Source organism: Sturnus vulgaris, chromosome 3 (assembly GCF_052056855.1).
Source record: "Sturnus vulgaris isolate bStuVul1 chromosome 3, bStuVul1.hap1, whole genome shotgun sequence".
NCBI classification, from domain to species: domain Eukaryota; kingdom Metazoa; phylum Chordata; class Aves; order Passeriformes; family Sturnidae; genus Sturnus; species Sturnus vulgaris.
Genome location: NC_142245.1, coordinates 101,204,106 through 101,232,001, shown reverse-complemented (window position 1 = coordinate 101,232,001; position 27,896 = coordinate 101,204,106). Strand labels below are relative to the sequence as shown.

The 27,896-nt window shown below is 40.9% G+C and overlaps 1 protein-coding gene and 1 long non-coding RNA gene across 5 annotated transcripts; one reads left to right on the top strand and one right to left on the bottom strand.

The window, feature by feature from the left end:
• The first annotated feature begins 258 nt into the window (after window positions 1–258).
• On the top strand, window positions 259–13,195 carry E2F6 (E2F transcription factor 6). 4 transcript variants are annotated; one of them, XM_088162417.1, is made up of 7 exons: window positions 259–477; window positions 4,535–4,583; window positions 6,073–6,289; window positions 6,601–6,760; window positions 7,758–7,871; window positions 9,157–9,304; window positions 12,829–13,195. In XM_088162417.1, exons 1-7 carry the CDS (start codon window positions 412–414, stop codon window positions 12,864–12,866), a joined length of 792 nt encoding a protein of 263 aa, XP_088018543.1. In that variant the 5' UTR covers window positions 259–411; the 3' UTR covers window positions 12,867–13,195. The 4 variants fall into 4 exon arrangements, with proteins under 4 accessions (XP_088018543.1, XP_088018541.1, XP_088018542.1 ...); XM_088162415.1 differs by having other exon boundaries at window positions 10,041–13,195; XM_088162416.1 differs by having other exon boundaries at window positions 397–468; window positions 10,041–13,195.
• A 4,104-nt stretch (window positions 13,196–17,299) lies between these two features.
• Window positions 17,300–22,414, bottom strand: LOC148224509 (uncharacterized). Its single transcript, XR_015802913.1, has 2 exons — window positions 22,149–22,414; window positions 17,300–18,825 (listed from the first exon to the last, which is right to left on the bottom strand). It is a non-coding gene; the product is annotated as an uncharacterized LOC148224509 (long non-coding RNA).
• Window positions 22,415–27,896: the final 5,482 nt, after the last annotated feature.

Here is a 27,896-nt window from a genome sequence, read left to right as displayed (position 1 = left end):
GAGCGGACGAAAGGAGGTGATTTGGCGCATTCCTGCGGGCGCTCGGTGAGGCGGGGCTGTCCCGGGAGCGGGAGAAGCCGGGAGAAGCCGGGAGAAGCCGGGAGAAGCCGGGAGAAGCCGGGCAGGGCGGGAAAGCGCCGCGGGGGCCGATGGGTAACACAGGGAGAGCGCCCCGGCGGCGGAGGGGAGGGCGCGTGCGCGGGTCCCGCCCGTTCCCGCCCCGGCGGCCGCCTCAGGCGCGCGCGGGAGCGGCGGCCATGACGGGCAGCGGCGAGGGCGGGAGCGGCCCCGCGGCGCCCCGCGCCCGGCGGCGGCTCGGAGCCTCGGCGTGAGGGCGTCTGTGCGGCCTCCCTCCTCTAGCGCCTCGTCTCGGCGTCGGCCGGGGTAGGGAGGAGGAGGGGCTGGGCGGACATGGCCAGCCCCGGCAAGTGGGAGCGCCTGAGGCCGCTGCAGCCGGACACGCTGCGCGTGAGTGAGGTACATGGCGGGCGGCACAGCCAGGCGCTGCCTGTGGATGGGGAGAGGGCGGGACGGCGCTGCGGCTGCGCTGCTGCCGCCGGAGCTGCTGAGGAGGCGGCCGAAAGCCGGCGCGTCTGTGGGCGGGAAAGGCGCGGCGGGCCAGGCAGCGTGGTACCCGAAAGGAGCCTTGGGGTGCTGCTCTCCCTCGGGGCGTTGGGGCGGGCTTCCCCGGAAAGGTGCTAAAATGCAAAGGGATGGTTTTTCTTGCCTGTGTTACCTATAGCCTCTTTATCGAGCTAAATATGTTGTAGCTAAGTGTGAGAAAAGGAGACTACAGTGTGTTTTCTTAACATCTGTGATCGTCTTAGGTGCAGCTGCCACAATTACCTTTGGCAATGCTATGAAGTAGCTAGAAAAAAAAAAGCCTATTTTGTAAAACTTTTAAAAATTGTTACTTTTTTTTTAGTTGATTTTCATGATGCATACTTCTAGTTATGTGAAACTTCTTTAAATGTGTTGCTTTTAAAAAATTACCCTTGTCAGTTGAGCTAAAGGTTACTTGATAGTATTTTCTTAAAGCCGTGAAAGAGTTCATGTAAGTTTTTAGGTGGGTTATTGAAGTGATGATTGTACGAAGCAAATGGTGTTTGGCACAGTTTCTTTATGTAGGTATTTAGATGAGTTTACAATGGGTGATACTTTCCTGAATCAACTTCTTATAAACAGGGAGGTCAAAGATATGGTAGTCATTAGCAGCCTTGCCTGTGATGGCCATGGAATAGTGGGTGTGAATTACATCTAGTGCAGGTAGCTCGGTTTGCAGACACCAGATGGTTGGGATCCTTAGACAAGAGGCCATAACTGCCCAACCCTTGGGATAACAAAGGGCAGGAAGACAGCGGCACTGACCAGGTGAGTGGAAACTGAGGCACACAGCAGAAGCTATGAACTGCCAACCCTTTGGATAACAAAAGGGCACAAAGATGGGGGCACTGCCGAGGTGGATGAAGAGATACAGCAGGAAGAATTCTTCAGGGGGAAGAGCCAGATTTACCTGGGTAGACTATGAGTATAAAAACTTAGAGGTTCCTTTGTTGTTCATCCCTCTTTGGAGGTACCAGCTTGGACTGTTTCTGTTGTTGCTGCACAGCACAGAATACTGAATTTATTGAATAAATTGCTTTATGGAGAGATGTCTGAGACTCTGCAGTGGGAAACCTGGGGTTGAACCAGTAAGGAAACATGGCTTGAATGTATGAGTGTGGTATGTAGGGAGTCAAGTGAGCCTCCCAATAGCTCACTGAGGCTGTCCCCCATGAAGGGGCTTCAGTCCCAGCAGTGGCAGCCTCTCACTAGAAGTGTGGCTGCCAGAGAGTCTCATGAATGGGCAGACTGGGAAGTTTTCTTAACAGTGGGATATTCAAGACCCTGAGCCTACTGGTAAGGAAGTGTAGTAGCAAAGTGCAGAACCCAGATACCAGCTTACTCAGTCTTCAAGACTCCAGCTTATTCTGCCAAGAGGTAGTTGAGATTTTAGGGAAGGCAGCTTTGGAAGCTGGAGGAGCTGAAGATAAGGCGATCAGTAAGGAAAAACGCATTTCATCATGACACTCATGGCAAAAAGAACATATGCAGGGCAGACAGAAGAACAAGGATAAAAAGTGCTTGGACATGCAGATATGATGCTTGGAAAGCCAAAGTTGTAGTGTTGAAACTAGCAAGGAGTGTCAAAGGTCACAGTATTACAGAAATTTCCCTGTCTGACCATTCAAGAGCCACTCTTGTCAGTCACTCTGGCACCACCTGAGGTGGGACCGAGGCCCCTTTGCAGCTGCACCCCCACAATCACACAGACAAGGTCCTCACCAGATTGAACCCAAGTTCCCAATAGCAGACTCTCAGACATTTGGATTATTAAAATAACTTAATCTTGGTATAACAGCTGGAGCAAGGACCCCAGACAAAGGAAGTCTTGGGCTTGTATACCTTGTATTGGGTTTTTGTGGTCAGGTTTTGATAGTAGGTGGGGGTCTGCAGGATGGCTTCTGTGAGAAGCTGCCAGAATTTTTCCCCCATGTCCTGCAGAGCTAATGCCAGGTAGCTCCAGAATGGATCTGTGACTGGCCAAGGCAGAGTTTATTAGAGATACTAGTAGTGCCTCTGTGATAACATATTTAAGAAGGGAAAAAACGTTATTATACAGTTGTAATTGCAGCCAGAGAAGAGTGGACTGAGAATTTGTGAGAGGAACAACTCTACAGACACCAAGGTGAGTGGAGAAAGAGGAGGAGGAGGTGCTCCAGGTGCTGCAGCAGAGACTCCCTGCAGCCTGTGGTGCAGTGCATGGTGAAGCAGCTGCACCCCTGCAGCCCATGGAGGACCATGGGGATGCAGAGACCCACCTGCAGCCTATGGAGGATACCCAGGCTGGAGCAGTTGGATGCCTGAAAGGAGGCTGTGGACTTGTTTGAAGCCCATGCTGGAGCAGGCTCCTAGCAGGGACCCATGGAGAGTAGAGCACATCCTGGAGCAGATTTTCTGGTAGGACTTGTGACCCTTGATCCACGCTGGAGCAGGCTGTGCCTGACGGACTGCACCCTGAGGAATAGCGATGCACGTTGAAGCAGTTGGTGAACTGTTGCTGTGGGATGGATTTATATTGTAGGACTTCATTGGGGACTGTCTTCTGTGGGAGGGAGCCCCACACTGAAGTAGAAGAAGGACTCTCCTCCCTCAGTAGCAGTAGGAACAACATTTGATGAACTGACATAACTCCCATTCCTGTCTCCCCTGTGCTGCTGGTGTGGAGAGGTAGAGCTTGAGAAGGTGGGAGGTGTGGGGGAAGGTGTTTTTTAAGACGTGTTTTATTTCTCATTATTCTGCTCTGATTTTATTGGTAATAAATTTTATTAATATTCCCAAGCTGACTCTGTTTTGTCCATGATGATATTCAGGGAGTGATCTCTTTTGCTCCTTAGCTCAACTCATGAACTTCTTGTTCTTCCCTGACCACTTATGAAGAGGAATGATAGAGCAGCTTTGGTGGGTGTGTGGCAGGGTCTCTCCTCGGGCCTGTCCTGTTGATAGGTGGAGGATGTGAGGTTTATGGGCTGGAGGAAGGGGTCATCTAACACCTCATAAACCCAGGAAGTTGAAAATCAAGTCTTACAGCCTTTGCTTTACCCTGCAGTGGTACAGGCTGGGGGACCACCCTGTTGAAAGGACTTGGGGTCCTCATGGACAGTGGGCTAAATGTGCACTTGTACCATGCCCTGACATTGAGGCATGTGAGGCTGTCTTACTTAGCAGGAGAACAGTAAATTGAGGGAAATGGTTCTTTTCTCTTACTTGGCATGTATTAGGTTGCCCTTGGAATGCTGTTCCTGATTTAGGCCCACTAGTACAGGAAGGCTGTTAATAAACTCCTGAGAGAGCTTGTCAAGCCATAGCAGCCCTTCAGTAAAATCATAGCAGATCCTGAGTTGGAAAGGACCCATAAGGATCATCAAGTTTTGACTCTTGTCTCAGCACAGGACAATCCCAAGAGTCACACCATGTTCCTGAGAGCATCGTCCAAGAGCTTCTTGAACTCTGGCAGGCTTGCTGCTGTGACCACTTCTTGGAGAGCCTGTTCCAGTGCCCAGCCATCCTCTGGGAGAAGAACCAGTTTCCGAATATCTAACCCAAACTTCCCCTGACAAGTTTCATTCCATACTTGCCAGCAAGTTAAGAACTTTAAAAGGTGGCCAGATATTTCACAGTTTTACATGATGGGCCGTGAATTAAAACAAAATCGAGAGAGGTTGCAGCTTGCCTGAGCATCAGTGAGTTCAATGGTGTTTCCTATTTTTGAAAACAGAGTGAGTTGTGCTGAGATTAAGGGCTGAAAATTCTGGCAGGAATTAAAGAGCATATATTCTTGCTATCTAGTGACACTTCACAGTAATAGCTGTTGAATTGTCAGAACTGTGATGGCTGTGACATCTAAAGTAGATTTGAGGATTTCTTCTGAAGAAGCTCCCCCTGTAGATAGCATTTTCTGACAGTTTCTTTTTTTTCCTTTTTATTTCCTCAGGCACCAATGGTCAACCTGAATGTGCAAGAGAACACACAGCTTGTGAAAAGTAAGTTGCTATGTGTCATGTGTGGAAAATCTTGCAGTATTTCATGCCTTTCTACAATGTGAGTACATGCTGTAGACAAATGAAAAATTGTGTTTAATATCAGCAGATCAGGAAAAATGCTGAACATTGACTAAAATAACAGATGTGAAGCAATACAGTCTTTATGGCTTTTCCTCTTCAGATCTGTTGCAAGTGTACCTTCCCACTGCTATATAGAAAATAATGCACAGGAAAAGTGAATTACAGAAAACTGGAACAACATACTGTCAAATGCTGGGTTTCAGCTGGTATTAGCAAATGTGGAAGTAAACTTGGGTGAATTTTTGGATGTTGGGGTTTTTTTGCTTATTTTCTCACCAGTTAAATTGTTCCACACATTTCACAGTAACATAGTCCAAAACTGTCACTTCATGTTAAGGAGTGCATGAGCTTGCAGCTATGGAATGGGTGTGATATGTTATGAGTAAAAGTGCATATCTCATTCATCTTGGGAAAAATACTGATGGTTGAAGTAGAATGTTATCTAGGATACTTTTTTACACACACACCTTTTCTTGAAGCGTTAGACTGGAATATTGCCCAGGGACACACGTTGATCAGATGAAATACCTGGTTTGCTTTATGGGAGAAAAGACAAGTAACAGCAGAATTGACAATCTTTTATTGACTGGCATCAAATGAGTGTGTGCATACTATGACTTCTTTGTGCCTCAAAAGTAGGTGCTTTTTTTTGTGTTTTGCATGCATAAATAACAATCTCAAGTTACTCATCAGTGACTTCTACCGTTCCTGCAAGTATGTTGGTAATGGATACACATAGCACAGGAATCTCTTAAGCCAGGGTGTCAGGATAGCTGTAGATCTTTGTTGCATTAGCAAATCAAATATTGGAATGACCACTTCTTTTGCCCCGAGACCAAATAGTGCAAACAGAGTTTGTCTGCATATCAAGTTCTTCAGTTCCAGAGCAGATTGTTCATGGCCAGGCTGAAACAGTCCTGAAGCCTAGCTGACTCCTGAACCTTGCCTGATGGTTACATTGGAGGTCTACTGGTTAAACTGGACCAAAAAGGAGTGAAAAAATACTCTTAACAGTGTCATGGAGCAGAGATAGAGCTGCGTTTCTCTGGCAACACCTCAGCGCTATCTATAGTTAACCAAAGGTTTCATTGGTATTTGTTCAGTGATCCAATCTCATGTCCTGTAGAACATACAGTTACTCAGTTACTAATATCCATGCTAGCAGTGTGGAGTCATGAATGCTGAAAACACAAAAATGCATGCTTGCTATTTATTTAAACTCATTGCAAACAAATGAAGGTATGTGTGCTTAATAGGCTTTATATGGTGCCATTGCAATGTCAGTATTAAAAACTGCAGTGCTTCCATACTTTTATCTTCATTGTTACTTCATCACTATCACTTTTTTTAAGGAATACTTCATGCTTATGTAGTAGCTTACCCTAAACATTCTACTGAAACTTTACAGAAACAGCAGAAGGCAAAAGGCCTCGATTTGATGCATCCTTGGTGCTTTTGACACGAAGATTTATGGCTCTTCTCAAAAAAGCTCCAGACGGTGTCCTTGATTTAAATGAAGTTGCAACAACACTTGGAGTACGAAAACGAAGAGTATATGACATCACCAATGTGTTGGATGGAATCGACTTGATTCAGAAAAGGTCTAAGAATCTTATCCAGTGGATGTGAGTTGGCTTTGAAACTTCTAGTTTCTGAAACAGTAACTCCCAACAATGTTGACTAATGTTTATAACTTTAAGAGTATCTTTAAGCATATTACATTACTTCTCATATATAATGTTTTAAGTTCTGTATTCTTATGCTGTGTGAATTACCTAATACGTTAACAAGTATCAAGTGCATTAGTACATGGAAGCATATTTCAGCAGAATAAAGGATGCCAGAGTTCCTTACTGTTTTCTGTTAGTATACTTGATGTTTAATTAACAGACGTTTATTTATATAAACATAATAGACAACTTTCATATTCTTTTAGAGGTAACAATCTTGACCAAGTTGTTGGAAAAGCACCAGAGCAGCAAAACCTTAAAGATGAACTTTCTGACTTAACAGCCATGGAAGAAGCTCTGGATGAATTAATCAAGAATTGTGCTCATCAGATATTTGAACTAACAGATGACAAAGAAAATGCAAAATATCCTTTTAACTCTTGCATTATTTTAACAAAAACATGGTTTTGGTTGCACATACGTATCTATTTGGAAGTGTAGGCTGATACCACGGGTATGTAGCACTGCTTGATGATGACTTTTATAATAGCAAGCTTTTGATTATTTTGTATTTGAGAATGCCAGTTGTGTGCCTTGCTTTGCAGTATCATGGACGGTCTAGCTTGTCCTCAGAGGAGTGCTGCTTGTGTGACCTTTCCACTGCAGAAGAAAGAAGTGGAGCAATAGTCTTAGTACCCTGACCATCACGCTGTTCTCTCCATTTGAGTTGTCAGGGGCAGGTCTTGACCTACCAGTGAGCTCAAGCTGCGTAGTGAGATGACAGAAAGGACTCAGAATGGAGTCCCAGTGGCCTGTCGCCAAGGAGATGAAATGGTATGTCGGTTGTGTCCTAATACTCTTCTCTCTTGAAGATATCCTAGTGCAGCTTGGACTTTCAGATGGGTTTTAACAATAGAAAATAGATTTGTTTTAATATATGGCATAAAGATTGAATTTATATTTAGCTCCCTTGTTTGGCAGGGTGTTAAGGTGTGTGCGCAAATGAAATGTGCTCATCTTGTTTACACCTTACTGGTTGAGAAAATTGTTTTATAGTGTCTCATGAAATTATTTTCATGCTGTTAGAAAATAGAATGTATTTTGTATGTAATGAACCTATGTATGGTTCTGAAGAACAGTATTCTCTCTGCTTTGTAGACTTATGACAACATCTGTGAAAACTGTTTGGGTTTTTGTATAACATTGAGTATATTTTTAAATGCTTTTTTTCTTTCCTGGAAATACAGAAAAGTATTTTTCTACCATTAGCTGATACTTCATTTTACAAAGCTAGTATTAACCTCTGCTGAATTGTTGATCAATTTTCTGAAGTTAGTATTCTGCCTAAACATATCTTCACATCACACTCTTTGCTTCTGCCCATTAGTAAATTACTTTATAGAATCCTTGACCAATGTATACACTAGCTTATGTGACATACCAAGATATCCGAAGCATTCAGGCATTTCAGGAACAGATTGTGATCGCAATCAAAGCTCCAGAGGAAACTAAATTGGAAATACCAGTTCCTAAGGACGTAAGTCTTATATGTTTCTCCTAAAGGAACAAAAGTTCTCAATTTTGATTTTTTGCAGCAGCAGTCAGTAATTTATTTCCAGTTTTTGTCATGCAGATAGTGGTAGTTCATTGTTGTTCTTATGTTACACCAAAAAGTGCTGCAGGTTCAATAGTTCTTAGAAACTTACTTGCTGTATTTTTCTTTTTGCCTAAATTATTAAGCCATAAACGTATCTGAGCTTTAGCTACCTGGTTTTGCTAGAGAGAATGGAACAGCTGTAATAAAGTATGCAATGTACAGTATGGTTGGAAAAAACGTTTTGTCACTCTGGTAGATCATATCTAGTGGGATTTCTCATGGAGTGGGGCTGTGCCCTGTCCTCACCCCACAGTGCAATACACAGGCTCTGTTCTCTTCTCACAGAGGAGCCAGACCCTGCCCCCTGCACCCAGCAGTGCTGCAACTGCATAGTGGGGCCTGTGTACTGGGAACCCACTGTTGGCAGTGCTCTGAGAGGGCAAATCCTGAAAGGCAGCCTAAGGTAGCAAACAGAACTTCAATTCAGGTTTTTTTGCATGAACTTTTTTGATAATCTTCCACATTGCATGGTCATTGAGGTTGCCTTACTGTGTGGCCATAAAGGTGGGGGTATCTTAGGAAAAGGAGGTGAATCAGTAGAACCAAAATAATTAGATCCACTGCATAGATCGCCTGTAATATCCCTGGTCAGAGGAGCTGTCTGTCATCCAGTGGAGATGAAAAAGATAAAATTCCAAATGCCTCCTGAAGCAGTAAAAAGGCAGAATTTAAAAGGTTATGCATTAGAATCTAATATTTTCTCCATTGTGCATTAAGATTTATTTGCTCTGTGTCTTGCAATGCGATGAGTGCTGAAGGAAAGCAGCAGAAGTGATAGGGATTAGTTGCTTTACCATGTCATTAAAGCTACGTGCTCTAGTTTGCTGTCTGATTCATCGCACTGTTTTGTCAAGTTTTTAAATTTCATTACCCTTCCTAAATATATAGTAAGTCTTGGTCATATATCTGAAGGTCAATAGACTAAACAAATACTTCAGTGCACATTCATCAAAAATGAAAACTTGTTAGCTTAATTCTGCATAATAATTGTCCTACAAATGTGTGTAATAGTCATAATTTATGTGGAAGTAGTAACACAATTTTAAATAGCTACATCATTTCTGTATTTATGTTCTTAATCTATTGTCTTTTAAATATGTGCAAAAATAGAGAAAGAATGTGTAAGATTTGTTCTTTGGCTTATATGCAAGTTGCTTATTTATAGGATCACATAGAAGTACATGTGAAGAGCACAAAAGGACCCATTGACGTGTATCTATGTGAGGTGGAAAAAGAGAAGCCAGATGCCAAAACTTGTGAAGATATGGATACTGTCACTAGTGAAACTGAGATGTCATTTTATCCTGATGAGGGTAACTTCTTCCTTTTACATTTTTATCCACGTGTAGTTTTTTTGTTTTGTTTTTTTTTTAAGATTGTCATATCATTCTGATAAAGTGATAAGCTGTACTGTAGACCAAGTATAATTTTCTGAGCATAGTTTGTGGGCTAAGATGTGTAGGAGTATAGGAAACGCCTGGAAGAGAAGATTGTGCTGTTGTGTTACCTCACAGCAGCAGGAGGTCAGGGAGTCAGGCACATGCACATAGAGCAAGGCATTCTCGATCCCTGGCCTTTCCCTTCCTTCACTCTTTGCTGGTTTCCTGTCAGAGCTGTGCTCCGTGGATGGAGCAGCATGTGTCAGCTCTCAGCTGCTGCACTACAGAGTCCTGATCAACTGAGATTGTTGCCATGAGAGTTATGATGCTGTTTTAAATGAGAACTGTGCTGCTCATTCTTGCCCTAAGGGAAGGCAGGCAGAAGACAGGGTGTAGTATTTTAATCTAAAACAAGATTGGATGGAATAAAGACTCTGAAGAACCCTACTGTTGCAGGATGTTGTGGCTTAAAAATAAATGTGGCAGGAATTGCTGTAGCTCAGAACACAAAGAGAGAAATTATTTTTAGAAGTGCTACTTTATAGGTGAAGGGAAGAGTTGACTTTTTCATCCTAAGCATTTTTGTACTTCATTTTGCCTGTGAAATAACTCAGAATTGTATTTTCTGCAATTAGAGTAATCATATTCCTTTTAAATTTTCCTTTTAAAGTGAGATCTCCGATGGAAGAAAAAAAACCATTTGAGATGCCAGATTAATTGCAACCCAAAAATCTAATACAGAATGTAAATATCTGTGTAATAGTGCTTTTCCAAAGCTGCTTGGATCTGCAAACTTCGGAACCTGAAATGTTCCAAAGTGTTTTAAAAAGCCAGCAGTGGAGTGGTTGAGTGCTTTCACAGGATTGCTTATCTTCCCAAGTCAAAAGACAACAGTTTCTGGAGTTGCGTTTAGGAGCTTTGTTTTCTTAGTTGCACGTGACCTACAGAACTTTGGGAAAACGGTATTTTTACCTTATAGTTTTAATTGACAGAAAACATAGATAATCAATTACTTCCAAAAAGGAAGGTTGGAGAACTATTTCTGGAATGGTCCACAATCTGTGTGAGAATGTATAAAATTAATAAATGCACTTTTCAGTTCTGAGGCTGCACTACTAAGCAGGATTGTCAAATACAAGTGTGACAAAGAGCTGTTACTGTGTATTGGAAGCCTTTGCTATAAAGAACAAGATGTAAATATCCTGAGAGTTACGCCTTACACTGTGTAGGTGCTGTTTGCATCCAGCTCTACATGAACTATGGTATCAACACTGAAGTGAAATAATTGGGCTTTGTGTACATACTTGTATCATTTCTAGGTAGTTACTGATGTACATTTATTGAGATGGTTTGCATTTCTGCCTTTGTACAGCAAAGAAATTAAATAAGCTTACAAAATAATATAAGCTTACAAAAATATGGAATAGTCTAATGAAACATGTTGGGCTGCCTTTGTTGCAATTCACTGAGTAACTACAAACGTTTCAAATTACATGAAAATTGAAAATCTGTTTTATGTGGTGCTGTTACATAACACTTAGATCTGGATCTTTTGATGCCACAGTACTGTAGAAGTTTTCAGAAGAATGATTAATAACTACTTAAATTGGTCTCTTCCAGTTTCTGGAGTTTACGTACAGCAGAGCTTTAGCCAAGTATCACAATGTTTTTGTGGCTCAGTTTGCAAAAATATGTAAAATGCTTTAGGACTACATGTTTATTATCTTTTGTATCCATAAAACAGAGCTATGGAATTTGGAAACTGGATTTTCTAAGGGAATGAACTGTCACTGTACAAATGCTGTGCTGGGGCTTGCTTCATCCCAGTATCACACTGTACACAAGAGATTTCTGTAGGAGTGGGTTGGCTGGTCTGGTTTTTAATTGGAAGTCCAAGTCCTTGGTTTCCTGATCATACAGTATTGACAACTATACATCTATTCACAAGTGAGACTGTCAAAGCTAATTAATCCCTGAATGTTCTAGCCAGCAACTCTACAGCTATTTTAGACAGATGCAGTGAAATTAAATGCCCTATGTTCTACAATACAAATAAGGTGGCACAGGTGACACTGATAAGCATAAATATACCTAAATGCAGATTGAGAGTTAGTTCAGTTTTCCACACGGTTCCCTAATTCTGCAAAATGCATAGTAGTATCCTATGTAAATTGAGGAGAAAATGCCAAGTGTAAGCTTGTGTCAGAAAGTAATCTTGAATTTTTATGTATGTCCTACCAACCTCTGGCCCCAGAATACAGGACTTCAATATAGGATACTATTTTTCTGTCTATGAAATTCAAACTGCAGGCTGAACTGTAATAATAATAAATAAAAGCAAAGTGATAGCACAGTTAATACAAAGAACACAGTAAAAATGAGGAAGGTGCTCCTCTAGTGAACCTCTGGGAGTGAGGATTAAAACTAAGAAAGCATTTTCTTGCACAGGAAGATTGGCCTTTTCCTTCAGGCAAACTCTCTATTTGATGTTTTACATTGCTGTTCTTATTTGGTGTGTGGGGAGGTCTGCCAAAGAGAATCATTAATTCCCCCTACACTAATTTAACAATTCAGAAAAATGTTTGCCATAAAATGTGTAAAAAATTCCAACACTAACAACTAATTCTGAATGCTGTATGGTGGGGTGGGTTGTTAATGATCATAAAATCCTAGAATGGCTAGGGTTGGAAGAGACCTTAAAGATCACATAGTTCCAACCTCTCTGCTTTTGGCAGAGACACCTTCCCCTACATCACAGAATTATTTAAGTTGGAAAGACCTCCAAGACCATCAGCTCCAGCCTTTGGCCAAACACCACAATGTCAACTAGACCACAGCACTGTCAGATCCAGTGGTTCTTTGAACTCCCCCCCAGGGATGGTGACTCCACCACCTCCCTCTAGGCAGCCTGTTCCAGTGCTTCACAATTCTTTCAGTGAAAAAATTCTTCCACATGTCCAACCTGAATCCTCCCCTAGTGCAGCTTGAGGCCATTTCGTCATATCCTGGTTGCTCAAAGCCCCATCCAGCCTGGCTTTGACTGCTGCCAGAGATGATAAGGCATCCACAGACAGCTTCTCTTGGCAACCTGTGCCACTACCTCTCCACTCTAAGAAATTATAAAGAATTTATTCCTAATATTTAATCTAAACATGCCCTCTTACTCTTAGCCATTACCTACCTTATCTATAGAGTAAGGAAGTATATTTTTACAAAATAACCATCTTAAAAATGCTAAGGAAGTGTCTTCTACAGCAGAACAGTTCATTTAAATTAAACATTAGAATTTTTCATTCTTAACAAATCTCTAGTGATTGTTTTTCCTCACTCATTCGTACAGGTTTTCTAGTAGTAAAAGTAATTTTTTAGCCACACAATTGTCACAGTGAAATGGAAGAAGCTGTAATATGACAATTATACTATTATTATTTTATTAAATACATCTGTTGTTTTAACAGTGCACCTTCAGTGGAACGAATGGACTTTTGAAGACTAAACCACTGCTTTTACTGCTTGGTTACATCCAGTATTGCCCATTGGTGATGCTGGGAAACAATGTACTGTATAAGCTCAGTGCACTAACTAGCTGAAAAGATTCAACTTGGACTTGAAAAATTCCTGAGTGATGCTGAACTTACAAGTTACAAGTTTGTTTGTAAATGTGACAGAACCTTACTCTGAATTTGTGTAATAATGCTTGATTTTTTTCTGAGATATTATTGTTTTTGTTGAGTCCATATCTATCAATTTTCAGTACATTTGTATGTGTAAGAAGCTCTCTTGGCTATTTGAGGACTCTTAATAAATTAAAAGTTTCTAATACTATTTTTGTCTTCTCTTCAATAAGAATGACTAATTATCTAAATGCATTTATCAGCAATAGCAACAGCCAGGATCCATAATTATAAAATGCCTAGTTTTGCTGATTCTTACTGGAAAAAAGTGCTGAAGATTGCCAGTTCAGCCCTTATTTGGTGTGGGAAATCACTTGTCAGAGTTTTCAGATGTTAATTAGTTTTAAATAATGTGATTTTTAAAGAAGAGAGACAATTCCTGCAAATTACTGTGTGTTGGAAAGGATTTGAAAGCCAGCAATTGTCTTCATTTGGAATGATCTTTTCGGTGTGTGTGAAGAGCCTAATTTATAAGCATAATTAAACAGTGATTTCAAAAGTCACTTTAGCTTGTCCTTGTCAGTGTCAAAGTTCACATGCTGGCCAGGCCATGAGCTGCTCCCAGCGTGCTTGGGCTGGCTGCAAGTTCGAAACCCTTGTGTTCCATGATCCCTGTGCATGGGCTGTCCCTGGCACCCTGCTGGGACCTCAGTAACTGCTGAAGGGTTTATCCAGGACACGAATCTGCTAGTTTTGATTCCTCTTCTGATTGCCTGGGATAACTTGTGAGAAGTGCTTTGAGGCTAAAATCATATAAACTACATTCGGTTTTGTAGGTTATATAAATCTAGACAAGGCTTCTCACTGTTTATAGAAGTTCACAGAAGGTCTGGGATACTCATTTGTCGAAAAGCACAATCTATGATTTGAAGGGAATTTAATGATGTTTGCAGAGAAAGGGCAGCCTGGTTCTGCCCATGTATGGCATCCCTGAGTCCTTCCTTCCCTGCCACCCCCTGCAGGCAGACTGTGGGTGATCTGAAGGCCTGGAGCTGTGCTCTCCAGACACACACCATGTCGACATGAACTGATGGAAGCTTCTCACCGTGTGATCCATGAATGAGGTGTTTGCAATTGCCTCTGGGCTAAGGGACAGGGTTATAGAAGACAATCCTAGAGGCTGTAACAGCAAATTCAAAGATCCAAGCTCAGCACATTGCAATTCTTTCACTGACTGAGGGTGCTTTCCCCCCACCCTGGCCACACTGTGATCTTAAAAATGCTCATTAGGCATCAGCCTTGACAAACAGCAACTGGCTGAGCTCCTCTTGAGCTTATCAGAAACACTCTCTTCTCCCAGGGACTTGTGCTGTCTAACAAGTTCCTGTGTTTTAGTGAACAGCCTTGGAAAATTATTTTTGTTGCCTGAACAACAACCTAAGTGGAATAACATTTTTGTTATCAAACTTCCAAAAAATTGTGGCCAGGATGGAAAATTACTGACTGAAGCCAACTCTCTTGCAACCCTATAAACACCAGTCCAAAGTGAGACCCTTGGAGTTCCCCTGGACCGCAGTGGGCTGTGGCCAGCATCTCCCTCTCGGGGCCAGTGAACTCTCAAGTTTGCTGTACTCAGAGGATTGCCAAACAATGACAGATCCTGGGCTGATACATCAATTTCTCAAGGCTCAACCATTGAGAAGATCCAAAGACATCCAAAGTACTTTCCTGAACTTGAGGGGAATTTTCCACATGCATATACCTGCTACAGACTCTTCATGTTTGTGTGTATGCTGTGAGAGAACAAAATTTCAAGGGCTAATGACTCAAAATATTGCCCATTTGTGAAGAGATGCCCTGGTGCTTTGTTGAAGCCTGATTGGGAGGTGGAGGAGGTGGGGTTTTGGATGTGCAATGGTTAACCCCTGATCTGATAAGACCAAGGGTGAATGGTGTGCTATGAGTGAGACAGGAGACAGGTCCTATGGAGATGGGTTGGTGCTTCCTGTCATGCTAGGGTGCTCTCCCGTGCACAAACCACTGGGTTGTAGTGTGCACTCAATGGCCCTTCTCCCCCAGGAAAGTATTGAGACATTCACATGTGGCCTGAGGGTGTTCACTGCTGATAATTGACTCAGCTGCCGTGTGAAGGGCAGCAGTGCTGTCTTAGGTCATGTCAAGGACTCCCAAAGTGTCCCATGATCCACAACATTACCCATCCAGTATGAAGCTCCCCAACCCGGGGGAGGTACCTGGGCATTCCCACCTGAACTTCAGTGAGTATAAACTCAATAGATGTTGTGTTTTGCAGATTATCCGGGGGCTTTTCCCCACCACTTCATGGAACAACCAAGTCTCATCACAGGGCCTATGGATGGTGAGATCTTCACACTCTTGTCCTCTGTTTCTCCTTTCTTTTCCCCTGTACATGTCCTTGGGTGAGGTGGTTGTGCTTTCATATTGCAATACTTTCATGTTGTTATATTACTACAGATAATAACAACCAAAATGGAAATGGCTCATTTCCATTGGCCTCACCTGCAGTAGGTCATAACACATGGGAGTGTGAATATGACATAACAAATGTACTAGGGATATTCTTCTAGATTCTTAAGTAATTTAAATTGTAGTAAGTGAGGCCTGTAAGTCAGTTATGATATAGTAAATTCTATATGAATCTATTGCTAAATTGTTTCATTTTAGTTATCTATTAAGTACTGTTAAGTGTTAAGATTAAGTGCTGTTAAGTTTTGTTAGAGAAGTGTTGTTGGGCCTTTAGGGATAAACTCAGTGAAGTCCAGGCTCAGATTAGCTCAGGGGTCTACTATGAACCCTGTGGCTCTACAGGAGGGTCTTCTGTATTCCTTTTTATCCTTATCTCTTCCTATCCTTTTCTCTTCCCCCTTCCCCACCCCTCCCAGACTCCATGTAGATATTTTTCGGTTTATTTTTGTTTGGATTTATTGATTCTGGATTTTTGTTTGCTTCTTCTCTATTGGTTTTAACCATCTGGTAAGTAGTAGAGTGAATCTTGCCAGCAAACTTTATTGTGCTGTCATTTTTATATTAAACCCGTTTTTGCTGAGTCACTTTGCCAGTGATTCTTTAAGCAACCTTAAAACACTCATTCATGACGTATTTCAGAGCATCCTTCAAAAAGAAAACTTAGCACATCAAGAGAAAACTTCATGAATATGAAACTTTGCAAGTTACTCAGTTAAACAGTTACCTATTTAGCTATTCACCTAAATAGTTTTCACTCTCTTGTAGACCCTGATGCAAAATCCTGCACAGAACTGTTGTTAGACAATGAAATATTATTTTTCAGATAGATAAACAATTTTTGCAGCTGTCATCATTTTCTAAGCAATTCTGTGCTTTCGCCCTATTTTTAACCATAAAAATGTCCCAATCAGGTTACAGCCATAACTACTGCTTCTCTAACATGCAGCCTAGGCACATATGAAAAATAAAGCAAGAACTGATAACATTATTGCAAATTAGGAAGGTGTCAGATTAGATATAAAGTTTCATAAAGCTCAGAAACAGAAAGTTTTTTATATATATTTTAATTACAAGACATAATTTTAAGAGGCTTGCTGGCTCCTAAACCTAGGATAATATTTGTGTGCACAAACTGTGACCTTGATATTAAAAGAGTTGAATTCCAAATCTGAAAATAAAAGTCATCTGTCAGAAGAAAAGTTCAAAGTGCAGTAAAAACATTTCAGAATTTATTTGGATAACAAAGTCTTGAAGGGGATTCTACTAAATATTGCAAGTGATAAAATTTTAGTGTGGTATCTGGAATGAGGGAAGGCATTAATGCCACTTTGAAAACGACACATAGTTGGTATCTCTCATTGGTAAGAGCCACCCTTGCAAACTATGATGAGACTGTCTTCTGCCATTTGCATCTGCTAAGTTGTACTCTGCCTCTGCTCTTCTGGAGTGTCCAGGAAATAAATTGTCTGTAGAATGAATGAATGAACTAACAAATGAGCTCACTCCCATTTTCCCAGGATGAGATTCATGAACCTTCAGACCATTTCTTCCTGACCGTACTGCAGCTACTTGAGTGTTGTGACACCAGACACTCTGCTGCTAGCTGGGAATTCAAGGATCAAATCAAGCTTCCCAGATGTTAGTTGTGATCTTTTCACAATCCCTAAAACACCTACAAAAACAGGACAATATCCACACAATGCCTCCATCCTATATACTAAAGCAGGTTGCACAGAATTCAATCAGGAGCTGAGAACTGTGATTTACTTGATAATACATGTATGTGAGCCTTCAGGCTGACATGAAACTATTGGAGTTGATTATTTCTGTATTTATTCAGCTGAAGAGAAAACAAACACATTTGAAATCATGCAATATTAACCTATCCTGGGAGAAAATTGACAGAAATATAGAGATACAGGATTAGTTCTTCTTGTGATTAGAGGTTAAAATAAAGCAAAATAAAAGCAAAATAACTGTGAAAACATTAGCACTTCCTTTCTTTCGAGATAAAAAAATACTTAATTGCATATTTATCTTAAAGAACTGAATAAAGGGATAAAAACAAATGCTAGTCTTTCAAATTGCCAAAACTGACATATTGACTGTCAGTCTCCATGCAGAGAGCAATAGTTTTGACTTGTGTGGAAAGTATCAAAAACACTGACAACCTTGGGCCGCTAAGCAGCACAAGAGGCAAATGTGTATTAATGTGTATTTATTGATTAATTATGTGTTTCTCCTGGTCTGAAATACTCTAGACTGTATTAAATATTTACCGCAGGTTGAAGTTCAGTATAAACTGCTTGGAAATAAGGGGTTGGAAGGTTGTCCAGATATTGTCTGTAGTCTATGTATGTGTCTCTGAGGATCAGTTGCCTGGAGATGGAAACAAGACAACAGCAATTGTTTACATAGATGTTGCCTAAAAACTTCTCAGGCATTTATGCTCTCTCTGCTGACTTTATGCCAATTGTCCAACTCTTAAATTGACACATGGAACTATTTTTGGGGCATAAGGAGCGAAGTCTGCCAAGCAGCATTTATGATTTGGAGGGAAAATTATACAGAGCTAAAGGGGAGAAAAAACCTCCCTAATGCAACTTAGGTTTTTTTACTACCTTTGAAATCAAAACCTGATCAGGATGGTGGTGTGTTCACTCGATTGCTTCCAATCAGTTTAACAAAATCAAGGTTCAACTAGAAATAGTCATTCAGTCCTGTGCTTTATTGACAGATAATGATGGCTTTGAAATGGGTCTGAGTTCAAGTGTAATTTACTTTATTGTTGCACTTTGATATTTTTGTATAGGTGATTCTTATTTAAAAGTATAATGGATTCACAGTAGTGATACTGGTAGTACAGGTGAATTACTGAGATACAGAGCTGCCATTATCAGAAGGATGAGATCTGTTTCTGTTTCCATAGAGAGAAAATCTCTGTGTGGGCTGTCCTTTAAGGACAGTTTTACTTACATATAAACCCATATCTCCTTTCAGCACCACATCCTGCTGCTGTCAGGCAGCTTGCTGCCCCTGAAACAAATCATTCCTCTGTGCTGTGCCCATTTGCAAAAAAAGGAGGACCATCTTGATCTCCTTTGCAAACTCTGATCAGTTCTGCTCTGCAGTGACTCCTGAGAGTGTGCTGGCTTCCTCAGGACCCTCCATAGGATGCTTGTCCAGCACCAGCGAGGGCAATCCCCAGACTTGCTGTGCTCCGTGAAGTAATCACTGTGGGTGCTTGGGGACAGCATCCTTTCTGAAGACAGTACTGGAGACCTCTCCACTATCTTTAAAGATGCTATCCCAAGGCTCTCGTGTTTGCTGCGTATCCTTTAACAAATTAAAAAGCAAAATAAATTCAATGTTCCAAGCACATAAATGTAATTAACATCTTACTGACAATTTTAGTTGAGAAGCCTGAGTCTACAGATGTACAAATAAATGTTTCTTATGATTATTTTACATATACCTTGTAGTTTTTTGTTGGTTTTTTTTCCCCTTTGGTATTCTCTCAGTTTTGTATTAAAGAGACAAGAAGATCTGAAACATTTAATTGATCTTCAAGTATAACAAGTATTCTTTTTAGTCTTCAAGTATTCTTTTTTCAATGATGACAAAATTGTTCTCTCTCTAGGTTAAATAAACTGACATTTTAAAACACCTCAGAGACAGGATTAACCCTTTCCTCATATCACTTCTCAGTACATCTGGTTTTTTCACAGTGGCCAGTGAAATGGGTTCAGCCTTCCAGTTTCAAGGCTTATGTGAAACACTGTAAACACCCTGAACTTGTGCAGAGTTTCCCGGGAAACTTTGGTGAAATGGAAAAAGGGAGAAATTATCTGCCATTTCTTATCTCTGTGTGTCAGACGATTGCCCAGCCCTGCAGAGGACCAAACTCCACAGAGAAGCACATCTGTCCCTGCTGAGCCCAGGGATGCCAGAGCTGCTCCCGGCGTCCCGGAGGCTGCAGGCCACTAGAGGGATGTCTACAACCATCCTTCCACTGCTTCTGAAGTGCCAAACCAGCACTTCACATTCCTGACCAGCTGCAAATCACACAGAACATCAAACAGTCCTTAGAAATGCTGCAATGGATGCATCAGATGGCTGCTCGCCATGGCCTAGGGAGAGTATTTGGACACTACCAGTTGGGAAGATGAGATGCAATGCTGGAGTGCTACAAAGTCCAAGAGAGCTGACCATAAATCATAGAGTCATGATTCACAGAATGGTTTAGGTTACAAAGGTTACTTTTTAACTTTGTTACTTAGGTTACTTGATGATAATCTAGTTCCAACCCTCCTTGTTCTGGTTGAATAGTTTTAACATTATTAAAAATTACATCTAGTTATATCCTTTTTTTCTTCATTTGTTTCCAATAGTTTAGCTTGTATCTAGTAGAATGGCAAAATCTATTTAAACTATCAACAAGTTAGCACTAGGCTCACTGCAAAAAGTGGGGGTTTTTTTATTATTTTAAATTAGTTGACTAGAAAAGCATGAAAATGTAATGGAGAAGAGTTCCCTCTCCTACAGGCATCAACTGTTGGAACCGATAGGATGAAAGGGGCTGCAAAAAAGGGAAATTGTGAGTAAACTGAAGAAATAAACATTAGTTGTAAGTGCTGTAAGACAGCTTGTGCACTCCAGAACAGCGTAAGGAGCCCTAATTTACTACCCTGGCTGGGTAGATGGGTCAAACTGTTACATTCAATTACATTTACTAATTAAAAAAAAAAAAAAAAAGTTTTAATTTTTGTGGAAAAGAAGCATCATGGATTTTAAAGGAGGTAATAGGGTTTATTTCTATATTTATTTATTTATTTAACTAGTTAATTCCCCAGAAAATGTGGTTTCAGTCATGTCTAAACTATGCTTCAAATTTGCTAAATAGTTTTGGCAGGAAAAAAACCCAAAGGGATAAACTGTGTTGGAAGAAAGTCCCCAATTGCCCAACAGCTCAATGATCAGACCATTTACTTAGGTAGCAGAGACCCCTTAACAGAAGCTCTGTTGAAGTGGACTCAGTCCTTCCTGTGACCACTTTGATTTTGTCCCACTTGTGAGGGACACCTCCCAAAGGAGCACGCTGCTTCCCAGAGTAGGAAGCTGTGATTCTCATGCTCCCCCTCCCTGACCCAACAACTCGGTGCCTTTGTGCAGGTCAGCAGCTTCCCCTTTGTCCTGCTTCATGGATACCGAGTCCTTGGACAGCTTTCTAAGAAGTAGAATTCTGCTTCAAGTTCCCTTGGACAAAAGTAGGATTTCCTCATCCTAAATATATCTATGCTATAACATTCTTTCAAGCATCCAAAACAAATATTCTACATCAGATTAAAACATAACATTTAATGGTTCACACAATGAACTAACTTTCAGGTTATTTTCTTTCAGCAAGGAAAAGCAGCCAGTTTGGTTATGTCCAAACTGTGCTGATCTTTATTGCTTTCACTGCTGTTCTTGAACAAAAATGCAACTTCCACCAAGTCTTTAACTGATCATGAAATAGTTTGATAACCTTCACCCAGACTACCCTATACTTCTTACAAACCCTTAGTCTGCAGCCACGTAAGAACTGAAAATGACATTGAGAGTTCCTGACCAGTTCCTGTGGTGCCAGACACGGTATCTTACAGCCCTTTCAAAGTGCACTGATACACAGCAGGTAGATATTTTCTGGCTGCCTTTACTTGGATGAAGGTTGTAGTAACCTCACATTGTGAATAGCTAGAAACAGTCTTATTTCCCATCTAAGCTTATTCATGGCCAGTTTACTTGCATATGCTCTTCTGCCAGCATTGTTCTGTAATGTACAGCTCTTAAACTTCTTTGGTGTATCTTTGCTTCTTTGGTGTATCTTTAGACACCACCATATTCTCATTCACCTCTCTGCTGGATCTGGAAAACTGAGTTATTCAAGCCACCTCACATAAAACAGTCTGCTTTGTTCCTTTATCTCTGCCAAATTCCCATTTTCAGTTCCTCTTTTCCAATCAGATGAATGGAATTATTTATGTCCCAGTGTTTTCATTTGATCTTACCCTATCCTATCTCACTTGAATATCTTTGTTAAATTTTACAATACTGTTTATATACTTTTTAATTCCACATTTTCCTTAGCTAACGTAAGCCTGAAGTACATCTCCTCATCTATTTCCAAGTGGTAAGTTCCCACATTACATCAGAACTTCTTACTAGTCCGCAAGGGCACTCCCTCTATTATAGACTGTACCATTCAATAATGTCCTGTTTCTATCATTCCCATCATTAAGCTGATCCACATCTTCCAAGCAATACCCCAACCCTCAACTCTCTATTAATGTTGTCTTCTGCAAACATCAGCTGCACAGACCTGGATTTCATGCTGGTAAACAAAAAGGTTCCAATTTCAAAAAGTTAAACAAGAGGGCCCAGGACTGGTCTTTGTAGTTCCTACAATCCAAATCTTCAAGGATTCAACTAATACCTACCTTCCTATTTCACCCCATAAGGCATTCCTATCCTACATGAAGTTAGTTCTTTTTAGTTTGGGAATAGCACAATACCCTTCAGAATGTTTTATTCTCCTACAAAGAATGTACATGAAAACATCCCCTAATAATTCCCACTAACTTCAGCTTTCTCACATCAAAATCTTCAAGATTACTTACCTCTTCTAATACCTTATTTTTTTCTTATCCATGTAGTGTTACATTTTAATATTGTCCCCATCACCAAAACTGGGGCAAAACTGCAATCATCTCTATGCCAGCCTCTTCACAGTCATCCCACTTCCTATTTGACAGTCAAGTCTAGAAATAACAGTAAACATACTGTCCGTGTTGGACAAAAGGACAGATAGAAAAGTTGTATTTTTTCCAAGCAGTAACAGATTTCTTTTCCTTCCTTCCTTCCTTCCTTCCTTCCTTCCTTCCTTCCTTCCTTCCTTCCTTCCTTCCTTCCTTCCTTCCTTCCTTCCTTCCTTCCTTCCTTCCTTCCTTCCTTCCTTCCTTCCTTCCTTCCTTCCTTCCTTCCTTCCTTCCTTCCTTCCTTCCTTCCTTCCCCTTGACTCTGATGCTGTTTAAATAGAAAACAATGTTATTTCTTAAAGACTGTAAACCCTTAATATGCAAAGCTATGTCTTCACTTGTGCACTCACAACTGTTCTTACTTGTATCTCACAGCCCCTGCAAGTTCCCTGAGAGCAGGCACAGCAGCTGTAGTTGTTTACACCCCAGTATCAGCTAGACTGGCTTGGTTTCCCCACAATTAACAGTAGCTAAGTCTTGATGAAAAGCAGATCACAGGAATGACAGTGCTAATGCAGAGACACATAATGTGGGTATTCAGAGACGAACACAGAACCTCTGCACTAATCATCTTTTTTTAGCTTGTTCTATCCAAGTCATCTTCTACTGGCATTTCCCCCTAATTGCAGGGAGCATTCAGTGCCTGGGGTTTTACTGTCATTTTCCAAGCCAGTTCCTGCATACTTATGGCAAAAGGCCAGATCAAAAGAAGGATTGATTAGGTGCCAACAGTGGTTCTTACACTAAAATCCAAGATGACAATTAAAAAAATACTCAATATCTGTCTAATTGTCAAGGTCACTAAGTTTGCTAACTACCTCTCTGCCTCCATCCTGCTGAGTGTTCTCATCGAAAGGCTACAGAGCCTTTTCTTCCTGGCATCCCATTTCTTATTAATGCAATTTTCTGCAAAACCACACACCAGCCTGCAAAAGAGTGTCTAGGAAATTTATTTGAAGGTATACTGTGCAACATGAATTTCACATGGAGAAAGGAAAACATGTACATAGGTTCTTGTTATGCTAAAGAATTCTGGACCAGATCAGGATGAACATGCTGGTTCAGATTATGTCTCATGTAGGAAAACATGGGGCTTTGGCCACATTTCTCATAATTTCCATTCGGTATCAAGTTTCTAACATGTCTGATTCTCCTCAGATTTTCTATAAGGAGCCTATTTCCCCAATTCTGTATTTTGGGTTTCATTTTGAGAAGCTAATGTTTAAATGTTTGATCTTAAATACAGAATAAACGATCAGAAATGCTTTTTTTCTTACAGGTATGCATTCACTGGAAGAGATTGTTAACAGGCATTCAAGTGACAGGTCTGAATCAATCCCTAGTCCCCTTGTCGAATTGAAAGGAGCAGAGAGAGCTTTGAGAAGCTCTGGCCAGCACTTCCAAAGGACCAGCAGCGTTGTACTCCTGCGTATTTCCAATATTTCAACCTTTATGATATGTCATGTAAAGGAAGTGCTGAAGATAATGCTAACAGCAGAAAGAAGAGTGGCAGAAACCCTCCTCTGCTCCAAGGCACTGTGAGGTATAAATAGCCTACTGACAGTGTAACAGCAAGGATTTCATAAATCACATCAGTCTCTCAAACTGCTGTGACTTACACCTAAGGGCCACAGAGTCCTAAGCTTCACCTAAATGCACAAAGCAGCAAAGGAAAACTCAAGGTCACTTTGTCCTTACTCTCCAAGCTACATTTACTTCAAGTTTCCTCCTGAGACCTGCAGCAGAGAATCTGGCACATCACCATCATGTAAGCATTTCAATTAACCTAGATTCACAGCTTTACCTCTGTCTTCCCAATGCATCCAAGAAACTACAAAACTACCTTACTAACGAAAGCAGCAATGTTATTTAGCTGGGGAGAATTATGTAAGCAATTAAGAGCCAGGCAGAGACCAAGTCCTGCCTTATCAGACACACCCAGGCATTATGCAGACACTTTTCATTCACACCTCTTTTTCTTGATTCTCTGGTATTTGTGCTTAAGATACTGACTTTAACACAGCAACAGACAGTACCAATTAATAGTTCTGTATTTATCAGCTACATCTGCTGTTTGAAAAAATGGGAAGCAGACACCTGGCACACCTTCAGAAACAAAGGTACATCCCTTCCCAAGCAGAACAGTAGATACAGGCCTTTGCCTACGAAGCTTACCAGATGAAGACATTTTCTTTAACATTTGCTTGATTACTTTGGTTTGCGTTTCATTATACAGATGGCTGAGTGGTTTTGTAATTTTATAGCTGGCCTGTGCTAGTAATTGATGTGGTAGTGTCAGTCTTACTGAGGCTGGTTTGGAAATGCATGGGGTTGTATTTAAAGCCTCTAGTTACAATGCAAGAGATGAATTAAATGAAAGAATGTTAAACAGTGTTGGGGTTTTTTTGTGGACTTTACATAACTGTACTATTGTCCCAAGACAACACTGGAATCAGTATATCAAGGATGAAGATCATGGCTGACTTTGCAAGTCCTTCAAAAATGTAACTCCTACATACACAAGTTGTGTACCTTTCTTCCTGTCTGTTTTCATTAACCTAAAATGAAGAAGAAGTTTATTTTTAATCCAGAAAAAATAATTTATTAACCTTTAGACTGATTGAACATTAGCATGTGAGAAAGGAAAATTAAAACAAACAAACAAAGCCCACAATAAACTTATATTCCTTTTCACTCCTATTTCAAATTTATGAATCTAAAAGTAAAGAAACCCCTGTACTAATGACAAATCTACATTATTTTCTGGAGGTAGAATGATGATCTTTAGCTACGCCCTCCAAAGTCTCAAGACCTCATTATCTAAAAAATTACTTCTTGACCTATTTCCATCACAACAACACGGATCCATGTCAGTGCAGCCAGTGACAATAGTTATGCACCTTTGCCTGTAGCAGTCTGATATGGTTTAATTTTGGCAGCTTTCAAAGACTGTATTTGCTTGGACTATTGGCAGGTGTTTTGTCCTTACTCTGTCGCCACAATTTGGTTCTCATTTGGGATAGAGCTGATTCATGTCACTGGACAAAGACAGTCCAAAATATCACTTAGCTCTTCTATCTGTTCTCCCATATGCAAAATACAAAAATTGACTAGATCCAGGAGATGCTAAACCTAAATTTTAGAGACCCTAGATATTAGGAGAATCAACTCCCCTGTTGGTAGTGCTCTTATGTTCTTCAAATACTTGTAGAGTGGGAGCCAGAAAAGAGGATTTGCAAAAACCTTACTTAGCCAGTAGCAAGTGCTAAAATCACAGCGCCTTCTCTTAAAACAGATGCACACATGGGTAGTTTGTCTCTTTTTGCTTCTTTTGCAATAGTAGTGAAAGCATGTGTGATGTCCAAAGCCAAATCCCTCTTTTCCCTGAGTAGGCTTGAGCCCTATGGAATACCCTAAAGGAACAACCTGAAGCTGATGGCTTTTAACCAATAAGCCCCATTTACCAACTTCTTAAATTCTATTCCTATAAATGTAGCCAGTTCTGAAAATGGTCAACAGCAAATTCCCTACTGCCTTGGGACACCTATAACATATTTGGACTGTAGATATCTAACGAGTTCAGCAGCATTTCAGGGAGCAGACAGAGAGATGAAGCATCCAACTGTGGACACTTAAAGCCACAGCAGGCATGCTGGAAGGCTTGGACTTTGCCTTACAAAACATGGTAAACAGCATTTGACAATTCACTCCATGGCACTTCAAAACTAGCATACACAGAGTGAGAAGGAACAGTTCTTCCTTAGATGGTCATTGTAGGAATAGGTGATACCCTGAGAAATGTACACCACTGAAGGCAGAGAAGGTAGAACTGCAAAAAGACCACAGAAGGTGGTGGTATTTTTCCCCTAGGGCATGTTAAAACAGTGTTTTTTGCAAACACTGAGAGAAGGATCTGACTTTCTGAGTACTATTTTTGTCACTTAGTCACTTATAACCAGCAATAAATCTTCCACTGGTGATTTTGTTGAGGATTCATGTTGTACAAAGGAATTCAGCTGACTACAGTTGTCAATTTTTCCCTGTAACAGAGTAAAACTTGTTTAGTCAGTAAACAGATATGTCCTGAAGGGTGGAAGAATAGATCTATTGGGCAAGAATTTCAAGAAGGTAGTTTCTACACGCTTGCTTTTGAAGTCACACTTTTTTCCTACCTAAAAAGGGCTGTTATGCTTATTTAAGATTTTCTTTGTTACCTTTGTTTAGATAGCACCCTGAACAATGTCATTAAATCACATAAGCTAAAGAACAGTTTTTACAAAGCTTATAGATAAGAAAAACTGAAGGAAAGAGAAGCACCTTGCCTATAGCGAAGAGGAAACTAAGAGCTTAGATGATCACATTATTGGCACTCAACTCTAAGTTCATTGAAATCACCCCCCAAACTGCTGTTCACAGTAACAGAATTTAGCACAAGCTCGTTATTAATCACTAGAGACACACTCCTCACATTTGGTCTGTTGCCTAAACCTGTTTTAAATCCTTTTAAAAAGTCAAAGCATTTTTGTTGTGCCACTTAGAAAAATTAGCCAGTGAATAGGCTGTGAAGAAATCATGTTTATTTTAGGTAATTTAGAGCTTTGAACCGTTGTTTTGCAAGGCTATGTAACTTCATGATCCAGCTAGCACCCACATATAATCCTAGTAGCAAGCCAACTCATTGTCACACTTACTTCTTTTATCTCCTGGCAAAGTAAACTGCTCAAGGAGACTATGTGATTTTTTTTTTTTTTTTGTGCTGCTGCAGTTAAGCAGATCGTAATCTGTTTTGAAGATGAAGTAGTTCTAAGATATAAATAACCAGTGCCTCTCCCAAACAGTTTTCACCAATTCCTTCAGAAAACTCACAAACTCAATGTGGTTCACCGTAAAGCGTGAGTGATGGCATCCAATTTGACTTTTCAAAATGCTCATGCGTGTGCATGTTTCTGTCAGGCTTGTGGATTTTGACTCAGTGGAATGTAAAAGCAGAATCCAGTTATGGGGTTTGGGTGGATAATCAGAGCAGACCTTCCTTCAAGCTGGGAGTTGGTCAGCACCAGAGCCCTGACTCAGAATATCACTGAGAGTGATCTCGTTCAAAGCCATGCAAGTGACTCACATATTTACTTCTCTCTCTCTCTCTCCTCTTCCTTTAAAGTTAAAATACTGGGCCACTTTTCTGACATCAGCTCACTGCCATCCAGCTATCAGCTGAAAGTCAACACAGTAAAATGTTAACCTTTCCTCCCTGAGGTCCCTCCACCTCAGGGAATGACACTTCCACAGTCTCTGTTGTTCTGCCCTGTAACATCTGCCCAGCAGCCACACCTCAGGTTTGCTGGAACCATAGTTTGGCCATAACCTCACATGCCATTCCATGGAGCATCGCTACCATCCAACTCCCCACCTCCATCCCTGTGGTGACAGCTCAGGCATCAGTGATGCCCTTCCTGCTGCAGCCTCTCTTGCCTGGGTCTCATAAACAGCGTCCTGTCCCCTGAAAGTGCCCACCGAGCATGGCCAGGTGGCTGTACCCATCTCCAGCACCGTGTGGAGGCTCATCTTCCTCGGGGGGGCATGAGTGTGGCCTGCATCTTCCTCAGCACAGCT

Bases quoted from the DNA above. Each gene is read 5' to 3' on its own strand.
- E2F6 (XM_088162415.1), top strand. From the start codon at position 412: ATGGCCAGCCCCGGCAAGTGGGAGCGCCTGAGGCCGCTGCAGCCGGAC. The intron at 6,290-6,600 runs GTGAGTTGGCTT...ATATTCTTTTAG, and splicing joins AAGAATCTTATCCAGTGGAT to AGGTAACAATCTTGACCAAG. The intron at 9,305-10,040 runs GTAACTTCTTCC...TTCCTTTTAAAG, and splicing joins GTCATTTTATCCTGATGAGG to TGAGATCTCCGATGGAAGAA.